This window comes from Hemitrygon akajei, chromosome 9 (genome assembly GCF_048418815.1).
Source record: "Hemitrygon akajei chromosome 9, sHemAka1.3, whole genome shotgun sequence".
Classification (NCBI taxonomy): Eukaryota; Metazoa; Chordata; class Chondrichthyes; order Myliobatiformes; family Dasyatidae; genus Hemitrygon; species Hemitrygon akajei.
The window spans coordinates 23929603-23952781 of NC_133132.1; the positions used below are offsets into that span (position 1 = coordinate 23929603).

Genomic DNA, 23179 nt, shown 5'->3' on the forward strand with positions numbered 1-23179 from the left:
CGGTTAGGTTAACACTAATACAGTGCTGGCTATAAGTTTGAAGTTCAATTCCCATGTCTGTCTGTAATGAGTTTGTACATTTTCTGTGTGACCACATGGGTTTTCTCCAGGTTGCACTGGTTTCTTTTAATGTTCGAAAGACGTATGGATTAGAGTTTGTGAGTTGTGGACATAATATGTTGGTGCTGGAAGCATGAAGATACTTGCAGGCTGCCCAGCATAATCTTAACAACACACACAAAATGCTGGTGGAACGCAGCAGGCCAGGCAACATTTTGTGTGTGTTGTTTGAATTTCCAGCATCTGCAGATTCCCTCGTGTTTGCCAGCATAATCTTTGCTGATTTGATTTGACACATATGGCACATTTCACTGTGTTTTGATGGACATATAACAATAAAGTTAATCTTTAATGTTAAGTAGACAGTTCAGAGTTTATAATATCACATGTCAGTATTAGGATATTGAGGTGACTTTTCATTGATATTTTGAGTGAGGCAGATGTTGGATCAAATCTGCGATTGCTTTCTATTTGACACTCTGAAATTTTTTTGAAATAATGTTTTGTGCTCCATTTTGATGATCTGTCATTGTAGAATACTTATAGAATAGTGTTCTAGAGAATGACATAGTGGTGCAGGTAATGGAACTGCTGGCTCCTAGTTGTAAGTCAACTGAGCCTGGTGTTTCAAATCATTTTCCCATTGTGTTACTAACAAGTTACAGGGCTATAGAGTGATAATGGGAAATGGGTCAAATGGGATTGCTCAGCCAATGGACCAAAGAACCTCTTTCTGATTTCTCCTTCTGGTATTTTTCCCTCCCCTTTCCTATTTCTTCTATTCTCCCCTCCGGCCTCTTACTTATTCTCACCTGCCTATCACCTCCCCATGGGTCCCCAACTCCTTCCCATGGTCAACTGTTCTCTCCAAACAGATTCCTTCCTCTCTCGCCCTTTAGCTTTACCAGCCACCTGGCTTCACCTCTCACCTTCTAGCTATCCTCCTTCACCCTCCAATCTAAGTTTGACTAAGTTTGTTCTTTGCACAACTGATGGTGATGAGAATTAAGTTCCTCTACTGACCTGACTTTTAACTTGTCCATCTGAGACAACCCCTCCCTCATTTATAATTCCCTTTATTTAAATTGGAGACACTGGTTGTGGACCTGTAGTGTTCATCCTCAAACTGCATTTAGAATTCTATTGTTTTGTAGTCACTATCCCCGAGGGGGATCTTTAACCACAGGATCCCTCATTAATCCTTCCTCCTTAACTAACATAAAATTTAAAATAGCCTGTTCCCAGGTAGCCTCTGCAAAGTACTGATCTAAAAAGCAATCACAGATGCATTCCACTAATTCTTCAACAATACCCTTGCCAATTTGATTTGTCCAATTAATATGTAAATTAAAATCTCTCATGATAATTGGAGCCGTTCAAACATTCTCTTTATTTCCTATTTATGTTTTAACCTATTAGGAGGTGTAATTTTGGGGGCCAGTAGATTACTCCCACCACCTCTTTCTCTGCTGTTCATGATTTTAATCCAAACTGATTCCACATCACTGTCCACAGCATTTTGCAGTCTGTCTTTGCAGCAGAGAACAGCATCTAGTTCCTTAACTATGCTATTCCCTACAGCTGCTACATTTCTCTTTCCTTCCTTCATTTGAATGGCTTCCTGCACCATGGTGATGTGTACAGTTTGCACAGACACGTTCTTGCCTAAACAGGAAGTGAGAACCTCACTCCAGTTAAACAAAGATAATGTCTGAGGCTCCTAGAGCTATGCTGTAATCCCTTCTACTACCCTTTTGTCATCACAATGTCTTGTCACTGACCATTTGGTAAGTTAGAAGTAGTTAATCAAGGGGTATGACTGCCTCACTGATGCACCATCAATAACTCTCTGAGACGTGAGGCGAGATATAAGCTTTTATTGGCTGGAAGTAAGAACAAGCAGCAATTGACCACCACACTACATCCTGGAGACTGAGGGCAGGGCTCAGGCTCCAATCGCCTTTATACCGGGGTCTGTGGGAGGAGCCACAGGAGCAGTCAGCAGGGGGGCGTGTCCAGACAGGTATATGTAGTTCACCACATTCACCCCCCCTTTGTTTTAAAAGAGAGTCCCCATGGGGCGAAGTTTCTTACAAGTATATTCACAGGTTAAGTCTATCAGGTGGTCGAGTCTGTCGCTGCGATCTACGTAGCACCGGCTGTGATTGCACCGGTGACAGTGGTTGTGCTGGTTCCGGCCTAACTGGAGGTGTCAGCCCACTAGGCGTCATTGATCCCTCATGCGTGTGCATGGTATATGCCTGGTATATGCACGTGCGAGACGCCCGGTATAGGAGTGTCGTGAGGAGTCTGTGTAGGGCTCGGTGTGCGCGGTGTCACCTCTACTTGGAAGGGAATGGTCTCGTCCACTACATGCATCGTTGCTTTGGCAATGTCCCCTTTAATGCAGCTGAAGGCTGCGCGGGCCTCGGCAGAGAGGGGAAATGTGGTAGACTTGACCAGGGGGCGGGACGTCTGCGTAATGGGGGACCCATTGGGCGTAATAGGAAAAGAAGCCCAGGCACCGTCTGAGGGCTTTGAGGGTGGTGGGAAGAGGGAGTTCTAACAGGGGGTGCATACGGCCGGGATCAGGGCCAATGACCCCATTCTCCACGACATACCCAACGATAGCGAGTCAGGTGGTTCTGAGCACACACTTGTCCCTGTTATAAGTAAGGTTCAGGGCTTTGGCCACTTGGAAAAATCGTTGGAGGTTGGCGTTGTGATCCGACCAGTCGTGACCACAGATGGTGATTTTATCCAGATAGGGAAATGTGGCCTTCAGTTGGCACTGGTCCACCATCCGGTCCATTTCCCTCTGGAAGGCAGAGAAACCATTTGTGACACTGAAGGGGATGCGCAGGAAGTGATAGAGCCTGCCGCCCGCCTCGAAGGCGGTGTAGGGGTGGTCCTCTGGGCGGATGGGGAGCTGGTGGTAAGCGGATTTCAGATCTATGGTCAAGTACACCTTGTACTGAGCTATCTGGTTGACCATATCCGCGATGCGGGGTAGGGGGTACGCGTCAAGCTGCGTGAACCTAATGATGGTCTGGCTATAGTCCACGGCCATCCTATTTTTCTGCCCGGTCCGAACAACAACCACCTGGGCCCTCCAAGGACTTGTGCTTGGCTCAATGATCCCCTCCCTGAGCAGCCGTTGTACCTCTGACTGAATGAAGGCCCTGTCCCCCACGCTGTACCTCCTGCTTTTAGTTGCCACAGGTTTACAGTCGGGGGTCAGGTTGGCGAACAGTGGTGGGGGAGGGATCTTGAGGGTGGAGAGGCTGCAAGTGGTGTCAGTAGCGCAGCTGTCGGCATGGTGCTGGGTGGGATGTGTGGGTCGATGTGTGTGTGTGGTCAGTAGCGGGGTATATGACTAAGTCCCACAAAACTGAGGATTCCTGACAGTGAGTGGTGGGAGGGGCCCGTCATATGCCATAGTCACACTTTCGAGGTGACTCTGGAAGTCCAGCCCCAATAGCACAGGCACGCACAGTTGAGGCATGACCAGTAGCGCAAAGTTCCAATATTCTGTGCCCTGCACCACCAATGTCGCTACACAACCCACCCGGATGTCTGTGGAATGCGACCCAGAAGCCATGGTGACCCTCTGGCTTACCGGCCGTGTCACGAGTCTGCAGCGTTGCACCGTGTCCGGGTGAATAAAACTCTCAGTGCTGCCCATGTCAAACAGGCAGCTAGTCCAGTGCCCCTCCACCAGGATGTCCATCATTGACCTTGCAAGCTGGTGTGGGGCGCTTTGGTCGAGGGTTACGGAGGCCAGAGTTGAACTGCTGTCTTGGTGCCCAGTAAGCACCCGTGGGTCGGAGGTGGGGCGAGGTGGCGCCGACAAAGATGGCCGCCCCCATGCCTCGCATGAGGCGGGCAGGCAAGATGGCGGCCCCCATGCCTCACATGCAGCGCTGCCGGACCCCGCTCGTGGTTCAGACTTACAGACCTTGGCGAAATGGCCCTTCTTCCCGCAGCTGGAGCAGGTCGCTTCTTGGGCCGGGCAGCGTTTTCGGGGGTGCTTTTCGAGTCCGCAGAAGTAACACTGCGCGGACTTGCGACTGGCAGCAGCTGTGGTCGGTTTCAGGGAGTTCGTGGACTCGCGACTGGCAGCGGTGGTGGTGAATTCGCTGGCGGGTGGCGGGGTCTGCAGTGTCCACGGAACCGGCAGGGGATCGTGCGGCTGGACAGCGTCAACATTGTGCAGAGCAGCCTCCAGCGTGTCGGCCGTCTCGATCGCCGAGCGTAAGGTAAGATTGGCAATTTCCAGCAGCCGCTGGCGCATGTACACTGACCTGATTCCCGTAACGAAGGCGTCTCTTACCAGGAACTCCGAATGCTGCTCCGCCGTCAGACCTTTGCAGTCGCAAGTTTGCATGAGTGTCTGTAGGGCTCGGAGAAACTCAGCGCTCGACTTGTGGGGTCACTGCCGCCGTGTCGCTAAGCGATGTCTTGCATAGACAGTGTTCACCGGCCGCAGGTACTGTCTTTTGAGGGCGTCCAGTGCCCTTTGGTAGGTCGGCAGGTCTCTGATAAGGGAATATACTTTCGGACTTACTCTTGATAGTAGGATTTTGTACATTGTGGCAGGCTCAGTCACTGGAATCTGTTCCAAGTATGATTAGAAGCATGCAAGCCAGAGTTCAAAGGCAAGAGCTGCTTCTGGAGTTTGGGGGTCCAAGTCTAATTTTTCCGGATGTAAAATACTTTCCATGTTTTAAAACTTCCAGCCAATAAAATTGATGCACCATTAATAACTCTGAGACGTGAGGCGAGATATAGGCTTTTATTGGCTGGAAGAAAGAACAAGCAGCAATTGACCACCATACTACATCCTGGAGACTGAGGGCAGGGCTCAGGCTCCAATCGCCTTTATACCGGGGTCCGTGGGAGGAACCACGGTCAGTGGGAGGAGCCACAGGAGCAGTCAGCAGGGGGGTGTGTGTCCAGACAGGTATATGTAGTTCACCACACTCACAAAATACTGTTCCCAGGAAATTCTTCCTCTCACTCATGGAGCTTGGATTCCAGCTCCAAACACTGACACATCAAGAAGAAGCATAATTACTTAGACAAGGTATTGAAAGAGGCAGGCAGACCCCTGAGCATCTGCGGATATGGTCACTTTTTGCTACAATGGATTTTTACCAATTTCCATGTCTACAGTATATTGCCTGCTCAGCTATCTGTTCTTAATTTGTTGTATTTATTAGGTGAATTAGATTATGTTGGGTTTTATCATTTTAGGACTACAGTCTTCGTTTATGTCCCAATTTTAAATTTGTGACCAATCAGAATAGGTAGAAAGAAGCTTGAAGAAAAATGCCTGTCATTTATCAAGTTACTGCACCCAACTGATTCACACTGATCTCCTATTGTTGCACATCTGAAAACAATATACATATATTTATCTCTTTTTAGATAATTTGCTAGAGTCTTATACTTAGTGTTTTTGACTTATCTACATAAGTTGATAACCTCTATTGACAATGGACTTGTTTCCTGGAAGGTTATCAAATAATCCCATTGGTTTGTTCAATTTAAGCATCTTGATATCTTAAAATAACAAGTTTTAACTGCATTGAAAGTGGAGGAGGTTTGCTAAAAGAGGAAGGCCCTGTTTTTTGAATTGCATATTTGATTTTGTATTTGATTCTGCATGTTCAGTTTAATAGTCCACCAGAAAATATTAAGAGTCCAAGCTTATTCGGAGGAGTCCATGAAAGCACTTGATCACTTATGAAATGAAAATGAATTTCAATCATCAGTGTACAAATAGCTGCTTTATCTTTATGACACACACAAAATGCTGGAGGAACTCAGCAGGCCAGGCAGCATTGTGGGCAGGGTTTCAGCCTGAAACATTGACTGTAATCTTTTCCTAGATGCTGTTTGGCCTGCCGAGTTCCTCCAGCATTTTGTGCATGTTGTTTGGATTTCCAGTATCTGCAGATTTTCTCTTTAACTTCAATTGTGTACACATTTCAGATTTTTTTTTTACTTGTGCCCTGTTCAATATGTTTGTTTAAATTCCAAATATTTAAGGATTAATCTGATTTGGAAAGCTCTTCTATTGCATCCCTTTATCTCATTTAGGTTTACCATCAAATCACTCATCAGATTTTGTATAAGGTGGATGAGAAGGAGAAGAAATGGAGACACAATCTCTTGAGGTAATAAATTTTTGCAATACTCTGTTTCTGTGTTTGCAAGATTATACAACAAGTAACAATTTCAAAGTGTAAAGTAAATTTATCATTGACGTACATATATGTCACTATATACAACCCTGAGATTTATTTTCTTGTGGGCATTCTCAATAAATCTATAATAGAATAATAACCAAAATAGAATCAATGAAGACCACACCAACTTGGATGTTCAACTAGTGTTCAAAACACAACAAATTGTACAAGTGCAAAAAGAAAGAATAATAATAAATAAATATCAAGAACATGAGATGAAGTGTCCTTGAAAGTGTGTCCATAGATTGTGGAACATTTCAGTCATGGGGCAGGTGAAGTTAAATGAAGTTATCCCTTTGGTTCAAGAGCCTGATGGATGAGGGTTAATAACTGTTCCCGAACCTGATGGTGTGAGTCCTGATGCTCCTGTACCACCTTCCTGATGGTAGCAGTGAGAAGAGAGCATGATCTGATAGTAAGGGTCCCTGAAGATGGCTTTCTTATGACAGTGCTTCATGTCAATGTGCTCAATGGTGGGGAGGGCTTTACCCATAATAGACTGGGCTGTGTCCACTGATCTTTGTCGGATTTTCCATTCAAAGACATTGATGTTTCCATACCAGACTGTGATGCAATCAGTCAATATACTCTCCACTACAAATCTATAGAAGATAGTCAAAGTATTAGATCTCCTTGGTCTTTCTAACATTGTTTAAGTGGTTGTTGTTATGGTACCACTCAGCCAGGTTTTCAATCTCCCTTCTATATGCTGACTCATCACTACCTTTGATTTGGCCTACAACAGTGGTGTCATCAGTCGTTTTGGAGCTGTGCTTGGCTACACAGTCATAAGTGTAAAGCCAGTAGAGCAGGGAGCTAAGCACACAGTCTTATGGTGCGCCTGTGCTGATGGAGATCATGGAGAAGCTTATTGATTAGTTTTGAGGGGATGATGGTATTGACTACTGAACTGTAGTTAAGAATGGGCATCCTGATGTATACACCTTTGCTGTAAAGGTGTTCCAAGGTGGCATCTGCTGTGGATCTGTTGTGTTGGTGGGCAAATTGGAGCAGATCCAAGCCACTTCTCAGGCAGGAGTTGAAATGTTTCATCACTAACCTTTCAAAACTCTTCATTACTGTGGATGCAAGTTCTACTGGACGATATTCATTGAGGCAGGTTACTTTGTTCTTCTTAGGAAGATGGGTGCCTCAGACTTCCAATATAACTCGGAGTCCTACCATGTGCAGAAGTTCGCTGATGACACGGCCATAGTGGGGTGTGTCAGGAATGGACAGGAGGAGGAGTATAGGAAACTGATACAGGACTTTGTGATATGGTGCAACTCAAAATACCTGCGTCTCAATATCACCAAGACCAAGGAGATGGTGGTGGACTTTAGGAGATCTAGGCCTCATATGGAGCCAGTGATCATTAATGGAGAATGTGTGGAGCAGGTTAAGACCTACAAGTATCTGGGTGTACAGTTAGACGAGAAGCTAGACTGGACTGCCAACACAGATGCCTTGTGCAGGAAGGCACAGAGTCGACTGTACTTCCTTAGAAGGTTGGCGTCATTCAATGTCTGTAGTGAGATGCTGAAGATGTTCTATAGGTCAGTTGTGGAGAGCGCCCTCTTCTTTGTGGTGGCGTGTTGGGGAGGAAGCATTAAGAAGAGGGACGCCTCACGTCTTAATAAGCTGGTAAGGAAGGCGGGCTCTGTCGTGGGCAAAGTACTGGAGAGTTTAACATCGGTAGCTGAGCGAAGGGCGCTGAGTAGGCTACGGTCAATTATGGATAACTCTGAACATCCTCTACATAGCACCATCCAGAGACAGAGAAGCAGTTTCAGCGACAGGTTACTATCGATGCAATGCTCCTCAGACAGGATGAAGAGGTCAATACTCCCCAATGCCTTTAGGCTTTACAATTCTACCGCCAGGACTTAAGAACTTTTTAAAAGCTATTATTAATGCTTTTTGAGATAGTGATTTAGATGCATATCATATTTTTTACTGAGTTAAGTATTGTATGTAATTAGTTTTGCTACAACAAGTGTATGGGACATTGGAAAAAAGTTGAATTTCCCCATGGGGATGAATAAAGTATCTATCTATCTATCTATCTATCAGACTGCTGAAGCAAGAGTGAAAGATCTCAGTGAACACTCCAGCCAGTTGATCAGCACTGGTCTTTAGTACTTGGCAGGAATGCTGTCTGGGCCGAATTTTCTTTGTGTGTCTGGGTACCTTGCGTGCATTAAATTTCACATTATAGAACTAGGATCATTTCATGTAATTGTATATATTAATGAATAAATGGTAAAATATAATTGTTAGTTTTGAAAGTGACCTTTATGTTATCACCACCTTCCAGATCATTGAATCTACTTAAATCAGTGGTTCCCAACCTTTTCTATGCCCCACACCCCTAGGAAATGTTTGATTAATGTTCGCACCCCCTACAAAAGTAATATCACATTTGAAGATGAAGAAGTTTAATTTCTAATTTTTGAACCACATACAATAAATTGAAAAAATAAGCTTTTAACTCAGTGCATAAAATGCAAATATAAATTGAGTAATTAGATTCTAATTTATTCAGAAAAAAATTGTAAATAGTAAAATCAATCCCAATTGTGAACATAAAATTCAATGACTTCTTTGCTCCTGCTTCTCATTCATGATTTTGTCAAAACGTAGAATGTTCTTGCTGACTGCGATCTGCTGGTCTGCCTGTGGATTCAGGCGATTCCTAGATTTTGTCTTGATTGACAAAAGATTCACACAAGTATGTTGTTGCAAGTGGCATGAGGACACGGAGTGCTTTTCTACCAAGTCTTGGGAACATATCCAGTGCTGCACACCAAAACTTCTCCAAAGTCTTGCTTTCAAATTGCATTTCAAGAGCTTGATTTGTCCGCAAATCAATAAGATCTTCCTTCAGCTCTTCATCATCTGACATTTTCTCCAAATTGTAGGAATATGGATTCATGATCCATTCTTCTGAAATCTTCAGGTCTCCAGCAGCAAAATATCCATCAAACGATTCTGACAACATTTCCAAGTGAGCCACAATTTCTTCACGCACAGTAGAAGTTATGGATCCAGCATCATCAACCATCTCTTCTAGTGAAGGAAAATTTAAGAGACTGCCTCTTTCCATCCTTCGATGCCAAAGATGTAACTTTTCTTTGAAGGCATTCAACTTTTCACAAGCCTTCAATATGTTTATCCCTTTTCCTTGAAGAGAAACACTCAGGTCATTCATACAAGTGAAAATGTCAGCTAAGTAAGCCAGCATTTGGGCGAATTCCTGTGATTTCATTGCCCCAACCAGATCATATTCACCCTCCTCCAGAAAAACTTTGATTTCTTCCCGCATTTCAAAGAAGCAGGTTGTCCTCGTGACAACCAACGGACTTCTGTGTGGAAAAGCAAAACTGAATGCTCACTTCCCAGATCCTCACAAAATGACTTGAAGATGCGATGGTTCAAAGCACGCTCCCTGATCCAGTTGATGATCTTCACACAAGTATCAAGGACTTTCTTCAAATTTGGAGGCAATGTTTTTGATGCCAAAGCATGCTGATGAAGAAAACAATGGGTAACTTGCAAGTCTGGAATCTCCTTTTTTATCAATGCAGAAAAGCCAGATTTATTTCCAAGCATTGCAGGTGCCCCGTCAGTGAACACAGAGCCAATGACTTTGATATCTAAATCACGTTTGGCAAAGAAGTCTTTCACGCTGCATCACATCCTTTGCAGTTGTGTGTGTTTTCAGATCTTTACAAAACAGGAAATCTTCCTTCATAGCACCATCATTGACATACCTCACTAATGTGATGAATTGACTACAACTGGAAACATCAGTTGACTCATCCAACTGAATAGAGATTTCAAGAGGGCTAGCTCTGACATCTGAGATGACTTGGTCCAAAATATCTTCACTCAAATCACAGATTCGGTTGTGAATGACATTATTTGATAGGGGCATCTGTTCAAATTTTTTTCTTGCTTCTTTGCCCAGGATAATTGTTGTCATTTCCAGTGTACATGGCTTGATGAGATCTTCCGCAATTGTATGGGGCTTCTTGGATTTGGCCACTTTATATGCCACTTGGTATGAAGCAAGAAGTAATGGTTTCTCAACAGAAACAAAACCTAATTTTGGAAGAATTCCTTGTGAATCAAAACGAGCTCTTTTGATTTTCAATGACCCAACATCATGTCCTTCAACTTCAACTCCACCATGCTTGTTCTTGAAGTGCTCTTGAAGCTTGGATGGCTTCAGATTTGAGTTGGAAAACACAACGCTACAAAGAATGCACTGGGGTTTTTGCAAGCCATCATTTCCTGTTGTGCAAATGAAACCAAAGCACACATAGTCATCATCCCATTTCCTTCTTTTAGACAAGATGAAGCATTAAGGGTAAAGAGAAAAGTATGAGCTAATATGAGAAAAACTATCTGACTAAGTCAGGGATGACCACTTTACTCAACCAGACACGCCTATAGCAAAGTATCGCGAGAAATACACTTTTGAATATTATATTATGATATTATCTGCGGTTATGCCAAGATAAGTCGTCAGGTGGAAATGCTACGGGGACGTGACGTGACTTTTTAGGCTACTCTCTACTGAATTTACACACCTATTTCCAATGATTACCGGAGATATGAACTCCCATCACGATTCAAAGTCCTCGGTGCTAACCATGATACCTCCTCAACTAACACAATTCAAAATTATCAATGATTTAAGAAAAAAACCTTTTACAAGGAAAAAAACCTTTGAAATTCAAAAACTTCTTTAATGCATTGAGACAAATACGAATGAATGACTTCAGCTGCTTTTTATCAAAATGTGGCTTTTAAAAATTTTATAATTGAATAATTTACCTACTGTCTGCAGGTTTGGTTTTAACGCAAAGTCGCTGCTCGATGGTTGATTCGGGATGTATAAAGATTTTGGCATTATGAGATGATTTTTAACTCTTGAGATGTAACCTTGCTAAAATTGATGAGACTCCTCAACTCTGAGGTGTAACTTCCCAGGTAACACTGATGAGAATCCTCAATGCTGACTTGGGCAGTGTGAGACTGGAGTGTGCTTGGGACAAGCGTTACTACCACTTCTCAAGGCACACTGGCAGCTGGCTGAGTGATGATTTGTGACTCGTTACTCAAGGACACAAGCCACTCTTTGTCGCACCCCTTGAAATTCCATCTCGCACCCCAGGTTGGGAACTCCTGACTTAAATCAAGGCTATTTTAGCCTTGTTGCTAATCACTAAAGAACAAGCATGCATTCCATTTGCTTCTCATTGTTCTTTCCTTTCTGATATACTTGACATTTATAAAAGACAGAATAACATAGCACATTAATTTGGCTGAGCATTATTCCAAATTAAACTAAACCCTTCTGCTTGCACACAATCCATATCCCTTCATTGCTTGTGTGTGTATATATATTCATTTGCTTATTTGAATGCCACTATTGGATCTGCTTCCAGTATTGTCCCTGGCAGCATGTTCAGACACCTACCACTCTCTGTGTTTCAAAAGAAAATACACCCTGTACGTGCCCTTTCTTCCCTGGGACATTTGACATTTCTTTCCTGGGAAAATGTTTCTTGCTGTCGACCCTATTTTTGTCTCGAATAATTGTAAGTTTGTCCATAAGACCATAAGAATAGGAGCAGAATTAGGCCATTAGGTCCATCGAGTCTGCTCCACCGTCTCGTCATGGCTGATCCAGTTTTCCTCCCAGTCCCAATCTTCTGCCTTCTCCCCATATCCCTTCATGCCCTGATGAATCAAGAATCTATCAACCTCTGTCTTAAATACACATGCCTATGGAAATGAATTCCAGAGATTCACTACTCTCTGGCTGAAGAAATTCCTCTTTATCTCTGTTCTAAAAGGACATCCCTTTATTCTGAGGCTGTGTCCTATGGTCTTAGACTTTTCTAGCATAGGAAACATCCTCTCCACATCCACTCTATCAAGGACTTTCACCATTCGATAGGTTTCAATGAGGTCACCCCTCATTCATCTAAATTCCAGTGAATACAGACAGACAGACATACTTTATTGATCCCGAGGGAAATTGGATTTCGTTACAGCCGCACCAACAAAGAATAGTGAAGAAATATAGCAATATAAAACCATAAATAATTAGATAATAAAAGTTAATCATGCCAAGTGGAAATAAGTCCAGGACCAGCCTATTGGCTCAGGGTGTCTGACACTCCGAGGGAGGAGTTGTAAAGTTTGATGGCCACAGGTAGGAATGACTTCCTATGACGCTCAGTGTTACATCTCGGTAGAATGAGTCTCTGGCTGAATGTACTCCTGTGCCTAACCAGTACATTATGGAGCGGATGGGAGTCATTGTCCAAGATGGCATGCAACTTGGACAGCATCCTCTTTTCAGACACCACGTCAAAGAGTCCAGTTCCACCCCCACAACATCACTGGCCTTACGAATGAGATTGTTGATTCTGTTGGTGTCTGCTACCCTCAGCCTGCTGCCCCAGCACACAACAGCAAACATGATAGCACTGGCCACCACAGCCTCGTAGAACATCCTCAGTATCGTCCGGCAGATGTTAAAGGACCTCATTCTTCTCAGGAAATAGAGATGGCTCTGACCCTTCTTGTAGACAGCCTCAGTGTTCTTTGACCAGTCCAGTTTACTGTCCATTTGTATCCCCAGGTATTTGTAATCCTCCACTATGTCCACACTGACCCCTTGGATGGAAACGGGTCACCAGTGCCTTAGCTCTCCTCAGGTCCACCACCAGCTCCTTAGTCTTTTTTACATTAAGCTGCAGATGATTCTGCTCGCACCATGTGACAAAGTTTCCCACCGTAGCCCTATACTCAGCCTCATCTCCCTTGCTGATGCATCCAACTATGGCAGAGTCATCAGAAAACTTCTGAAGATGGCAAGACTCTGTGTTGTAGTTGAAGTCCGAGGTGTAGATGGTGAAGAGAAAGGGAGACAGGACAGTCCCCTGTGGAGCCAGTGCTGCTGACCACTCTGTCTGACACACAGTGTTGCAAGCGCACGTACTGTGGTCTGCCAGTCAGGTAATCAATAATCCAAGACACCAGGGAAGCATCCACCTGCATCACTGTCAGCTTCTCACCCAGCAGAGCAGGGCGGATGGTGTTGAACGCACTGGAGAAGTCAAAAAACATGACCCTCACAGCGCTCGCCGGCTTGTCCAGGTGGGCGTAGATATGGTTCAGCAGGTAGACAATGGCATCCTCAATTCCTAGTCGGGGCTGATAGGCGAACTGGAGGGGTCTAAGTGTGGCCTAACCATAGGCCGGAGCTGCTCTAGAACAAGTCTGTCCAGGGTCTTCATGATGTGGGAGGTCAATGCCACCGGTCTGTAGTCATTGGAGCCGCTGGGGCGCGGCGTCTTCGATACAGGAACGAGGCAGGATGTCTTCCACATCACAGGAACCCTCTGGAGACTCAGGCTCAGGTTGAAGACATGGTGAAGTACTCCACATAGCTGGGGGGCACAGGCTTTGAGCACCCTGGGGCTGACACCATCCGGGCCTGCAGCCTTGCTTGGATGGAGACATTTCAGCTGTCTTCTCACCTGTTCAGCTGTGAAGCCCACCGTGGTGGTTTCAGGTGACGGAGGGATGTAGTCATGAGAGCAGGGTGGGGGGCTGTGAGGAGGGGTAGGAGGGGAGAGCGGAGTATGTGTTGGTTGGGGGCCAGAGTACAGGCCAGAGCCACCAAACACTCTTAATATAACAAGTCATTCAAACCTGGAATAATCTTTGTGAAGCTCCTTTGAACTCTGTCCATGTTCAGCACATCTTTCTAAGGTAACTGCTTATGATACTCCAAGTGATGCCTCACCAGTGCTTTATAAAACCTCAACATTACATCCTTGCTTGTATATTCTAGTCCTCTTGAAACGAATGCTGACATTGCATTTGCCTTCCTCACCACCGACTCAACCTGCAAATTAACCTTTAGGGAATTCTACACAAGGACTCCCAAGTCCCTTTGCATCTCAGTTTTTTGTATTTTCTCTCCATTCAGAAAATAGTCTACCCTTTAATTTCTTCTAACAAACTGCATGACCACAAATTTCCCAGCACTGTATTCCATCTGTCATTTCTTTGCCCATTCTCTTAATCTGTCTGGGTCCTACTGTAGCCTCTCTACTTCCTCAAAACTGCAAGCTCCTTAGCTATCTTCATATTATCTGCAAACTTTGTAACAAAGCCATCAATTCCGTCATTGACATATAATGTAAAAAGAATTGGCCCCAACACAGACCCATGTGGAACACCATTAGTCACCAGCAGCCAACCAGAAAAGGCTCCCTTTATTCCCACTCTTTGCCTCCTGCCAATAGGACACTGATTTATTCATGCCAGAATCTTTCCTATAATACCATGTGATCGTAGCTTGTTCAGCAGCCTCATGTTGGTCAAAGGCCTTCTGAAAATCCAAATACATAACATCAACCGATTCTCCTTTGTGTATCCTTCTCGCTATTTCTTCAAAGAATTTCAACAGATTTGGCACGCAAGATTTTCCCTTGAGGGAATCATACTGACTACGGCCCATTTTATCACGTGCCTCCAAGTACCCTGAAACAACATCCTTAATAATCAACTCCAACATCTTCCCCAACCACTGCGGTTAGACTAACTGGCCTGTAATTTTCTTTCTTCTGTTTCTCTCCCTTCTTGAAGAGTGGAGTGACATTTGCAATTTTCCAGTCTTCCAGAATCATTCCAGAATCTAGTGATTCTTGAAAGATCATTGCTAATTCCTCCATAATCTCTTCAGCCACCTCTTTCAGAACTGTGGGGTGTACACCATCTGATCCAGGTCTACTTTCAGACCTTTCAGTTTCCCAAGAACCTTCTCCCTAGTAATGATAACTTCACACACTTGTCCTACCTCTTCTTATAGGAATTGCCCTCTAATCCAGTCAACATCGTAGTAAACTCTGTTCAAACTCTCTCCTAAGTATTTCTATATCCTTCTGCAGGAAATACTCCTGGTGCAGCCTAACGAAAACTTTATGCAACTACACCATGACTTCCTGATTCTTGTACTTTGGGCCCATAGTAATGATGTCAAGCTTGCCATAGGTGTTCTTTAGTACTCACTGTGTATGTTTCCACCTTCAGAGAGGTATGGACTTCCATCCAAAGATGCTTCTGTGCACCACTGCCGTTAAGGGCCCTGCCATTAACTCTATACCATCCCCTTATATTTCACCTCTCAATATGCAACGTGTCACACTTGCTGGATTAAGCTTCATCTGGCATTTCTCCTCCCAAAATTGTAATTAATGCATATCCTGCTGTATCATTTGACCACCTTCTTCACTGTCCACAACTCCTTCAATTTTTTTTATTATTGTGTACAAACTTACTAATGAACCTGTCTATATCTGGTCCAGAACAGAACATAGAAATCTATAGCACATTACGGGCCTTTCGGCCCACAATGTTGTGCCGACCATGTTAGCTGCCTAGGATTACCCTACTGCATAGTCCTCTATTTTTAAAGTTCCACATACCTTTCTAAGAGTCTCTTAAAAGACCTTATTGTATCTGCCTCCACCACCGTTGCCCAAAGCGCATTCCACACACCCACCACTCTTTGTGTGAGAAACTTACCCCTGACATCCCTCTGTACCTACTTCCAAGCACCTTAAAACTGTGCCCCTTTGTGTTAGCTATTTCAGCTCTGGGAAAAAGCCTCTGGCTATCCACATGATCAATACATCTCATCATCTTATATATCTCTGTCAGGTCACCTCTCATCCTTTGTTGCTCCAAGGAAAAAAGGCTGAGTTCACTCAACCTATTCTCATAAGGCATGCTCCCCAATTCAGGCAACATCCTTGTAAATCTCCACTGCACCCTTTCTATGGTTTCCACATCCTTCCTGTAGTGAGGCGACCAGAACTGAGCACAGTACTCCCAAGTGGGGTCTGACCAGGGTCCTATATAGCTGTGACATTACCTCTCGGCTCCTAAACTCAGTCCCACGATTGATGAAGGCCAATGCACTGTGTGTCTTCTTAACCACACAGTCAACCTGTGCAGCAGCTTTGAGTGTCCTATGGACTTGGAACCCAAGATCCCTCTGATCGTCCACACTGCCAAGAGTCTGGGGTATAACTCAACCGGTCCCATGACTTACCTAACTCAATGCTTTTCAAAAGCTCCAGCACATCCTCTTTCTTAATGTCTATATGCTCAAGCGTTTCAGTCTGCTGTAAGTCATCCCCTCAACTGCCAAGGTCTTTTTCCCTGCTGAATACTAAAGCAAACTATTCATGAAGAACCACTGCTACCTCTTCCAACTCCGTGCATACGTTTCCACTTTCACACCTGGTTGCTCCTATTTTCACACGGCTCATTTTCTTGCTCTTCACATACTTGTAGAATGCCTTGGGGTTTTTCGTAATCCTGCTCCCCAAGGCCTTCGTTGGCCCCTTCTAGCTCTCCTAATTTCATTCTTAAGCTCCTTCTTGGTAATCTTGTAATTTTCTAGAGCTCTAACAGTACCTAGTTTCTTGAACATTTTGTAATCTTTTCTTCTTAACTGGATTTTCCACGTCCTTTGTATACCATGGTTCTTTTACCCAACCATCCTTTCCCTGCCTCCATGAAACATACCTATGCAGAACACCATACAAATGTTCCCTGAACATTTGCCACATTTCTGCTGTACATTTCCATGAGAACATCTGCTCACGTTCCTGCCTAATAGTATCATTTTCTCCCCCTTACCCCAATTAAATATTTTTCTGAATTGCTCCTATCCCTTTCCAACACTATGGTACAGGAGTTAGAGTTGTGATCATTACCTCCAAAATGCTCTCCCACTGAGAGATCTGACACCTGACCAGGTTCATTTTCCAATACCAGACCAAGTACAGCCACTCCTCCAGTTGGCTTACCTATATATTGCATCAGGAAATCTTTCTGAGCAAACCTAATAATCTAAACCCCTTGGTCTAAGGGGATGTCAGTCAGTATTAGGAAAGTTAAAATCTCCCATCACAACAACCCTATTATTATTGCACCATTTTAGAATCTGTCTCCCTATTAGCTCCTCGAGGTCACTGTTACTATTGGGGAAATCTATAAAAATCATCCAGTAGAGTTATTGCCCCCTTCCTGTTCCTGACTTTCAGCCACACTGACTCAGTTGATAAGCCCTTCATGACTTCCTCCTTTTCTGCAGCCGTGAGACTGTCTGTGATTAGCAATGCCATGCCCCCACCTCTTTTGCCTCCCTTCCTGTCCTTTTTGAAACATCTAAAGCCTGGCGCACTCGGCAGCCATTCCTGCCCCTGAGATATCCAAGTCTCTGTAATGACCACAACGTCATAGCTCCACATATTGATCCACGCTCTAAGTTCATCTGCCTTGTTTATGATACTCCTTGCATTAAAATAGACACATCTCAAACCATCAGGCTGAGTGCATCTTTGCTTTATCATATGTTTGTCCTTCCTCTCAAACTCCCTGCAAGCTGTCTCTACTTGTTTGCCAACCACCTCATTCTCTACCTCTTAACTTTGGTTCTCACCCCAATGCAGATCTAGTTTAAACCCTCCCCAATAGCATTTGCAAAGCTCCCTGCTACGATATAGATCCCCCTGGGATTCAAGTGCAACCTGTCCTTTTTGTACAGGTCACACCTGCCCTAGAAGAGGTCCAAATGATCTAGAAATTTCAATCCCTGCCCCCTACTCCAATCCTACAGCCACACATTTATCTGCACCTCATTCTATTTCTATACTCACTGTTGCATGGCACAGGCAGCAAAATCAAGATTACTACCCTTGAGGTCCTGCTTCTCAGCTTCCTTCCAAACTGCTTTCAGGACAGCCTCCCTTTTTCTGTCTATGTCATTCATACCATTATGTACCATAGCCTCTGGCTGCTCACCCTCCCATCTCAGGATATTATGGAAGTGTTCAGAAACATCATGAACCCTGGCACCTAGGAGGCAAACTACCATCTATGTTTCTTTTTCCTGCCCACAGAATTGCCTATCTGTCCCACTAACTATAGAGTCCCCTATTACTGCTGCTATCCTCTTCCATTCTCTACCCTTCTGAGCCACAGGGCCAGACTCAGTGCCAGAGGCATGGCCACTGTTGCTTCCCCCAGGTAGGTCCTTCCCCTCCCCCCAACAGTACTCAAAATAGAGTACTTATTGTTTTTTCTTTGTAATTTATTTTTTTATTGAAGTTCATCATCAAACAAACATTTCTATAAGATGTATTTCAGATATTGTACATATATATCATATAATCATATATATCACAAATCTCCACAAAGTATTTATCTGAGGTATACACTTATAGAAAAGAATGGAAAGAAAAAACAAGCAAAAGGAAAGAACTATGTACAAGAAGGGAGTGATTTTTTTTTACAACAGATTAATTGATTTTGAGAATAAAATCAGGCCTATGAAGCATTATGTAGTTAAACCATTTTTCCCAGTATGAATCAAACTGTTCCAGCTTATGCTTAACAGATGCTGTTATCGTCTCCATTTTGTAAATGTCCATTGTAATTTCCATCCATGTATTTAAAGTTGGGCTCTCCTGTGATAACCATACTCTAGTAAGAGTCTTTTTACCAGCCACCAACAGTATATTCATTAAATATTTATCTCTTTTCAACCATTCTTGAGGTATATATCCAAAATATATGGTCTTACTCTCTAAGGGTATTTCACATTTAAAGATGTCTTGTAGGACATTGTGTATCCCCCTCCAACAGTTTTTGATAACAGGGCAGTCCCAAAAAATATGATAATGATTTGCATTTTGATTTCCACAATTTCTTGAGCAAACAGGGAGCTTACTATCATATCAAGGAGATGGTGGTGGACTTTAGGAGATCTAGGCCTCATATGGAGCCAGTGATCATTAATGGAGAATGTGTGGAGCAGGTTAAGACCTACAAGTATCTGGGAGTACAGTTAGACGAGAAGCTAGACTGGACTGCCAACACAGATGCCTTGTGCAGGAAGGCACAGAGTCGACTGTACTTCCTTAGAAGGTTGGCGTCATTCAATGTCTGTAGTGAGATGCTGAAGATGTTCTATAGGTCAGTTGTGGAGAGCGCCCTCTTCTTTGTGGTGGCGTGTTGGGGAGGAAGCATTAAGAAGAGGGACGCCTCACGTCTTAATAAGCTGGTAAGGAAGGCAGGCTCTGTCGTGGGCAAAGTACTGGAGAGTTTAACATCGGTAGCTGAGCGAAGGGCGCTGAGTAGGCTACGGTCAATTATGGAAAACTCTGAACATCCTCTACATAGCACCATCCAGAGACAGAGAAGCAGTTTCAGCGACAGGTTACTATCGATGCAATGCTCCTCAGACAGGATGAAGAGGTCAATACTCCCCAATGCCATTAGGCTTTACAATTCAACCGCCAGGACTTAAGAACTTTTTAAAAGCTATTATTAATGCTTTTTGAGATAGTGATTTAGATGCATATCATATTTTTTACTGAGTTAAGTATTGTATGTAATTAGTTTTGCTACAACAAGTGTATGGGACATTGGAAAAAAAGTTGAATTTCCCCATGGGGATGAATAAAGTATCTATCTATCTAATGGGATTTCTGAGAGGGTGTAATAAAATATCTTATCGAGTTTTTCCATCCAAACTCCCTCCATTTCTGTGACTGGTACACTTCCATTGATACCTCCATATTGTTGTCCATTCTTCACCAGATATAATTATCCCTCCTTCCTTCTCCCATTTTGTTTTAATGTATGAAGTCGAATGTGTTAAGATTTGACAACCCCTTATACATGCTTGAAATGATTCTACTACCATTATCTGAATTATATGCTTTTCTAAAGAGCTCTATCAAGCATGTATTTGCCTTGGTTACATTTTTAAGCGTCTTATTAACATATTGTCACATCTGTAAATACCGATAAAAATCTTGTTTTTCTAATAAGTGTTTGTCTTTAAGCATTTCAAAACTGAACAGTGTTCCTTCTTTCATTATGTTGCAAAGAACTGTTATTCCTTTAGCTGTCCAGTCCTTAAATCTAGCATCCAATTTATTTGGTGTAAAATCTGAGTCATATGCACACTATTTAAGAATTGCAATATCTCCCTCTAGATTATATTCTTTTATAGTAGTTTTCCATATTTTAAGAGTCAATTTCACCCATGGGTTATCAATAATATTTATGTACCTTTGCAGGTTGTTATCAGCTAAAATTGCTTGTATGGGGATGGGAAGTACCCACTCCTTAATGTTTTTCCATTGAGCGTCATATCAGGGTATAGAGAGAAAGCAGGTACAGGGTTCTGAGTTGGATGATCAGCCATGATCATACTGAATGGCGGTGCAGGCTTGAAGAGCCGAATGGCCTACTCCTGCACCTATTTTCTGTGTTTCTATGATGGGTTGCACCGACATATCACAGCTCTCAACTGTGCTGCAAAATGATAATCTCTAAGAGAAGGTAGGCCCCATCCCCCCTTTTCCTTTGCTAATTGCAAAGTTTTGAGATGAACTCTAGGCCTTTTACCCTGCCAAATATACCTTGATAGCATCTTGTTCCATTCATTGAATTGATTTTGATTAATCTCTATTGGTAGGGTCTGAAAGAGATATAACAGTCTGGGCAGTATATTCATTTTAATAGACTCAATCCTTGAACTGAGACTGAAAAAAGGAATCAGGTTCCATCTTGCCACATCTTCCTTAATTTTTTATATAAAGGCTGATAATTACATTCTGATAATTTTGCCAAATCTTTTGGCATAATGATGCCCAAATATTTGAAAGACTCTGTGTGCCATGCCCAGGGGTATCAACTTTCAATTTCTCTTGGTGGGCTATAGTAATATGAAAGTAATTGGGTTTTATCTATGTTGATCTTGTATCCTGATAATTGATCATATTGTTCAAAGGATTGCATCAATTTAGGCAAAGAGTATGTTGGTTGCCCTAGATAGATCAAAATGTCATCCGCATAACAAGCCAATTTATGCTCTGTCCCTTTAATAGTAATTCCCCTGATATCTTCATTTTGTCTGATGTATTGAGCTAATGGTTCCAGATATAACGCGAAGAGTAGTGGTGACCATGCACAACCCTGTCTTGTGCCCCTTTCTAGGATAAGACTATTTGATAAATATCCATTGATTTTAATCCTAGCAGTAGGATTGTCATATAGTGTCTGTATAGTTTTAATAATTGTGTCTTGGAAACCAAATCTATGTAAAACTCTGTAAAGAAACTTCCAATTAACCGAATCAAATGCTTTTTCAGCGTCCACGTTTATCAATATTGCTTCGATTTTAATTTTTTGTATATGATCCATAATGTGAAGTGTCCTTTGTATATTGTCTTGTGTCTGGCATTGTTGTATAAAACCTGTCTGATCGTTACGTATCAGTATGGGCAGAAACTCCTCATCGTTTGGCCATGATGGAGGTAAATAACCTAAAATCTACATTAAGAACGGATATTGGTCTAAATGACCGGCATTCCATTTTATCCTTGCCTTCTTTCAGTGTAGCTGAAATTATCGCTTCCTTCCAACTGGGTGGCATTTGTGCCTTTTTTAGAGCCCAGTTCAGCGTGGGGAGTAAAACAGAAATTAACTCATTTTTAAATTCTTTGTACCACTCTGCTGTATACCCATCTGATCCTGGTGACTTGCTTAATTTAAGCCTACTAATTGCAGCTTTTAATTCAACTTCAGTTATGTCAGCTGTCATCGTTCTATTTAGTTCTTTGCTTAAAGTGGGTAACTAGAGAATTCAAGAAGGTGTCAATTGGGTTATGCTTCCCCCGGAACTTCAAAAGCTTCTTGAATTTCACTTAGCTTATTTTTTTAACATTTTCGTTCTTGCGTCCCTAATTCTATGAATTGTATTTTCTGCTATCTTTTTTTTCAGTTTCCACGCCAGTATTTTCATAGATTTCGATCCACTTTCATAATGTCTCTGTTTGAGAAACATTAAGTTTTTCCTGATTTCTTGCGTAGCCAAATTATTTATTTCATTCCTAATTCTTTTAATTTCCCCTAATGTATCCTGTGCCAAATTCAATGTGTTTTTTCTCTAGTTCCTTCAGCCTATTTTGTAATTCCTCTAATGTTTTATTCCTTATTTTCTTATATGAAGATATCGCTATAATTTTCCCTCTTAAGACCGCCTTCAGAGTATCCCATAAAATGGGAGGTGAAACCTCTCCATTATCATTAAGTTCTAAGTAGAGACCAATTTCTTTTTTTAATTTGTTCCTTAATGTACAGATCATTGAGTAGACTTGAACTTAGTTTCCAAATAGTATTCTTTGGTTGTAGGTCAAAATCAACAGATAAATATATAGGTGCATGGTCACTTACATCTATTGTCCCAATTCCAGAGGTGTTTATTTTGTCTTTGTCTTTTCCAAATGTTATGAAATAGTCTATTCTTGTATATACAGAATGTGGAGCAGAATAATGAGTGTAATCCCTTCTGTCAGGGAAAAGGTCCCTCCATATATCAATTAAACCAACATCCTTAAAAAGTGTATTAACTTTCTTATGTAAAGATTTTGTTTCATAGGTTTTTCTATTGGAAGAGTCTAAGTTTGATTGTAATTGTCAATTTAAGTCTCCTCCACATATTAGGAGACCTTCTGTTTCCATAATATCAGTAATTTTCTGAAAGAAACCAATATCACTTCCCGGGGGTGAGTATATATTCAATAGAGTAACTGAATTGCTGTCTATATTCCCCCTTACCAGAATATATCTGCCCTATTTATCTCCCAATTCGAATACTTTTTCAAAATTTACCTTACTTGAGATAAGAATAGCAACTCCTCTCCTATGTCCTGATTTATATGAGGAGAAAAACAGATTAGTGAAGT

The 23179-nt window shown here is 42.6% G+C and overlaps 1 protein-coding gene across 4 annotated transcripts in view; it reads left to right on the forward strand.

Annotated features, from left to right (window-relative positions):
• sfi1 (SFI1 centrin binding protein) overlaps positions 1–23179 on the forward strand; it is a 262284-nt gene that overhangs the window by 118319 nt on the left and 120786 nt on the right. For all 4 annotated transcript variants that reach the window (XM_073055643.1, XM_073055642.1, XM_073055645.1 and 1 more), the window contains one exon: positions 6166–6242. In XM_073055643.1, the coding sequence (XP_072911744.1) occupies positions 6166–6242 (77 nt within the window). The remainder of the gene's footprint in view (positions 1–6165; positions 6243–23179) is intronic.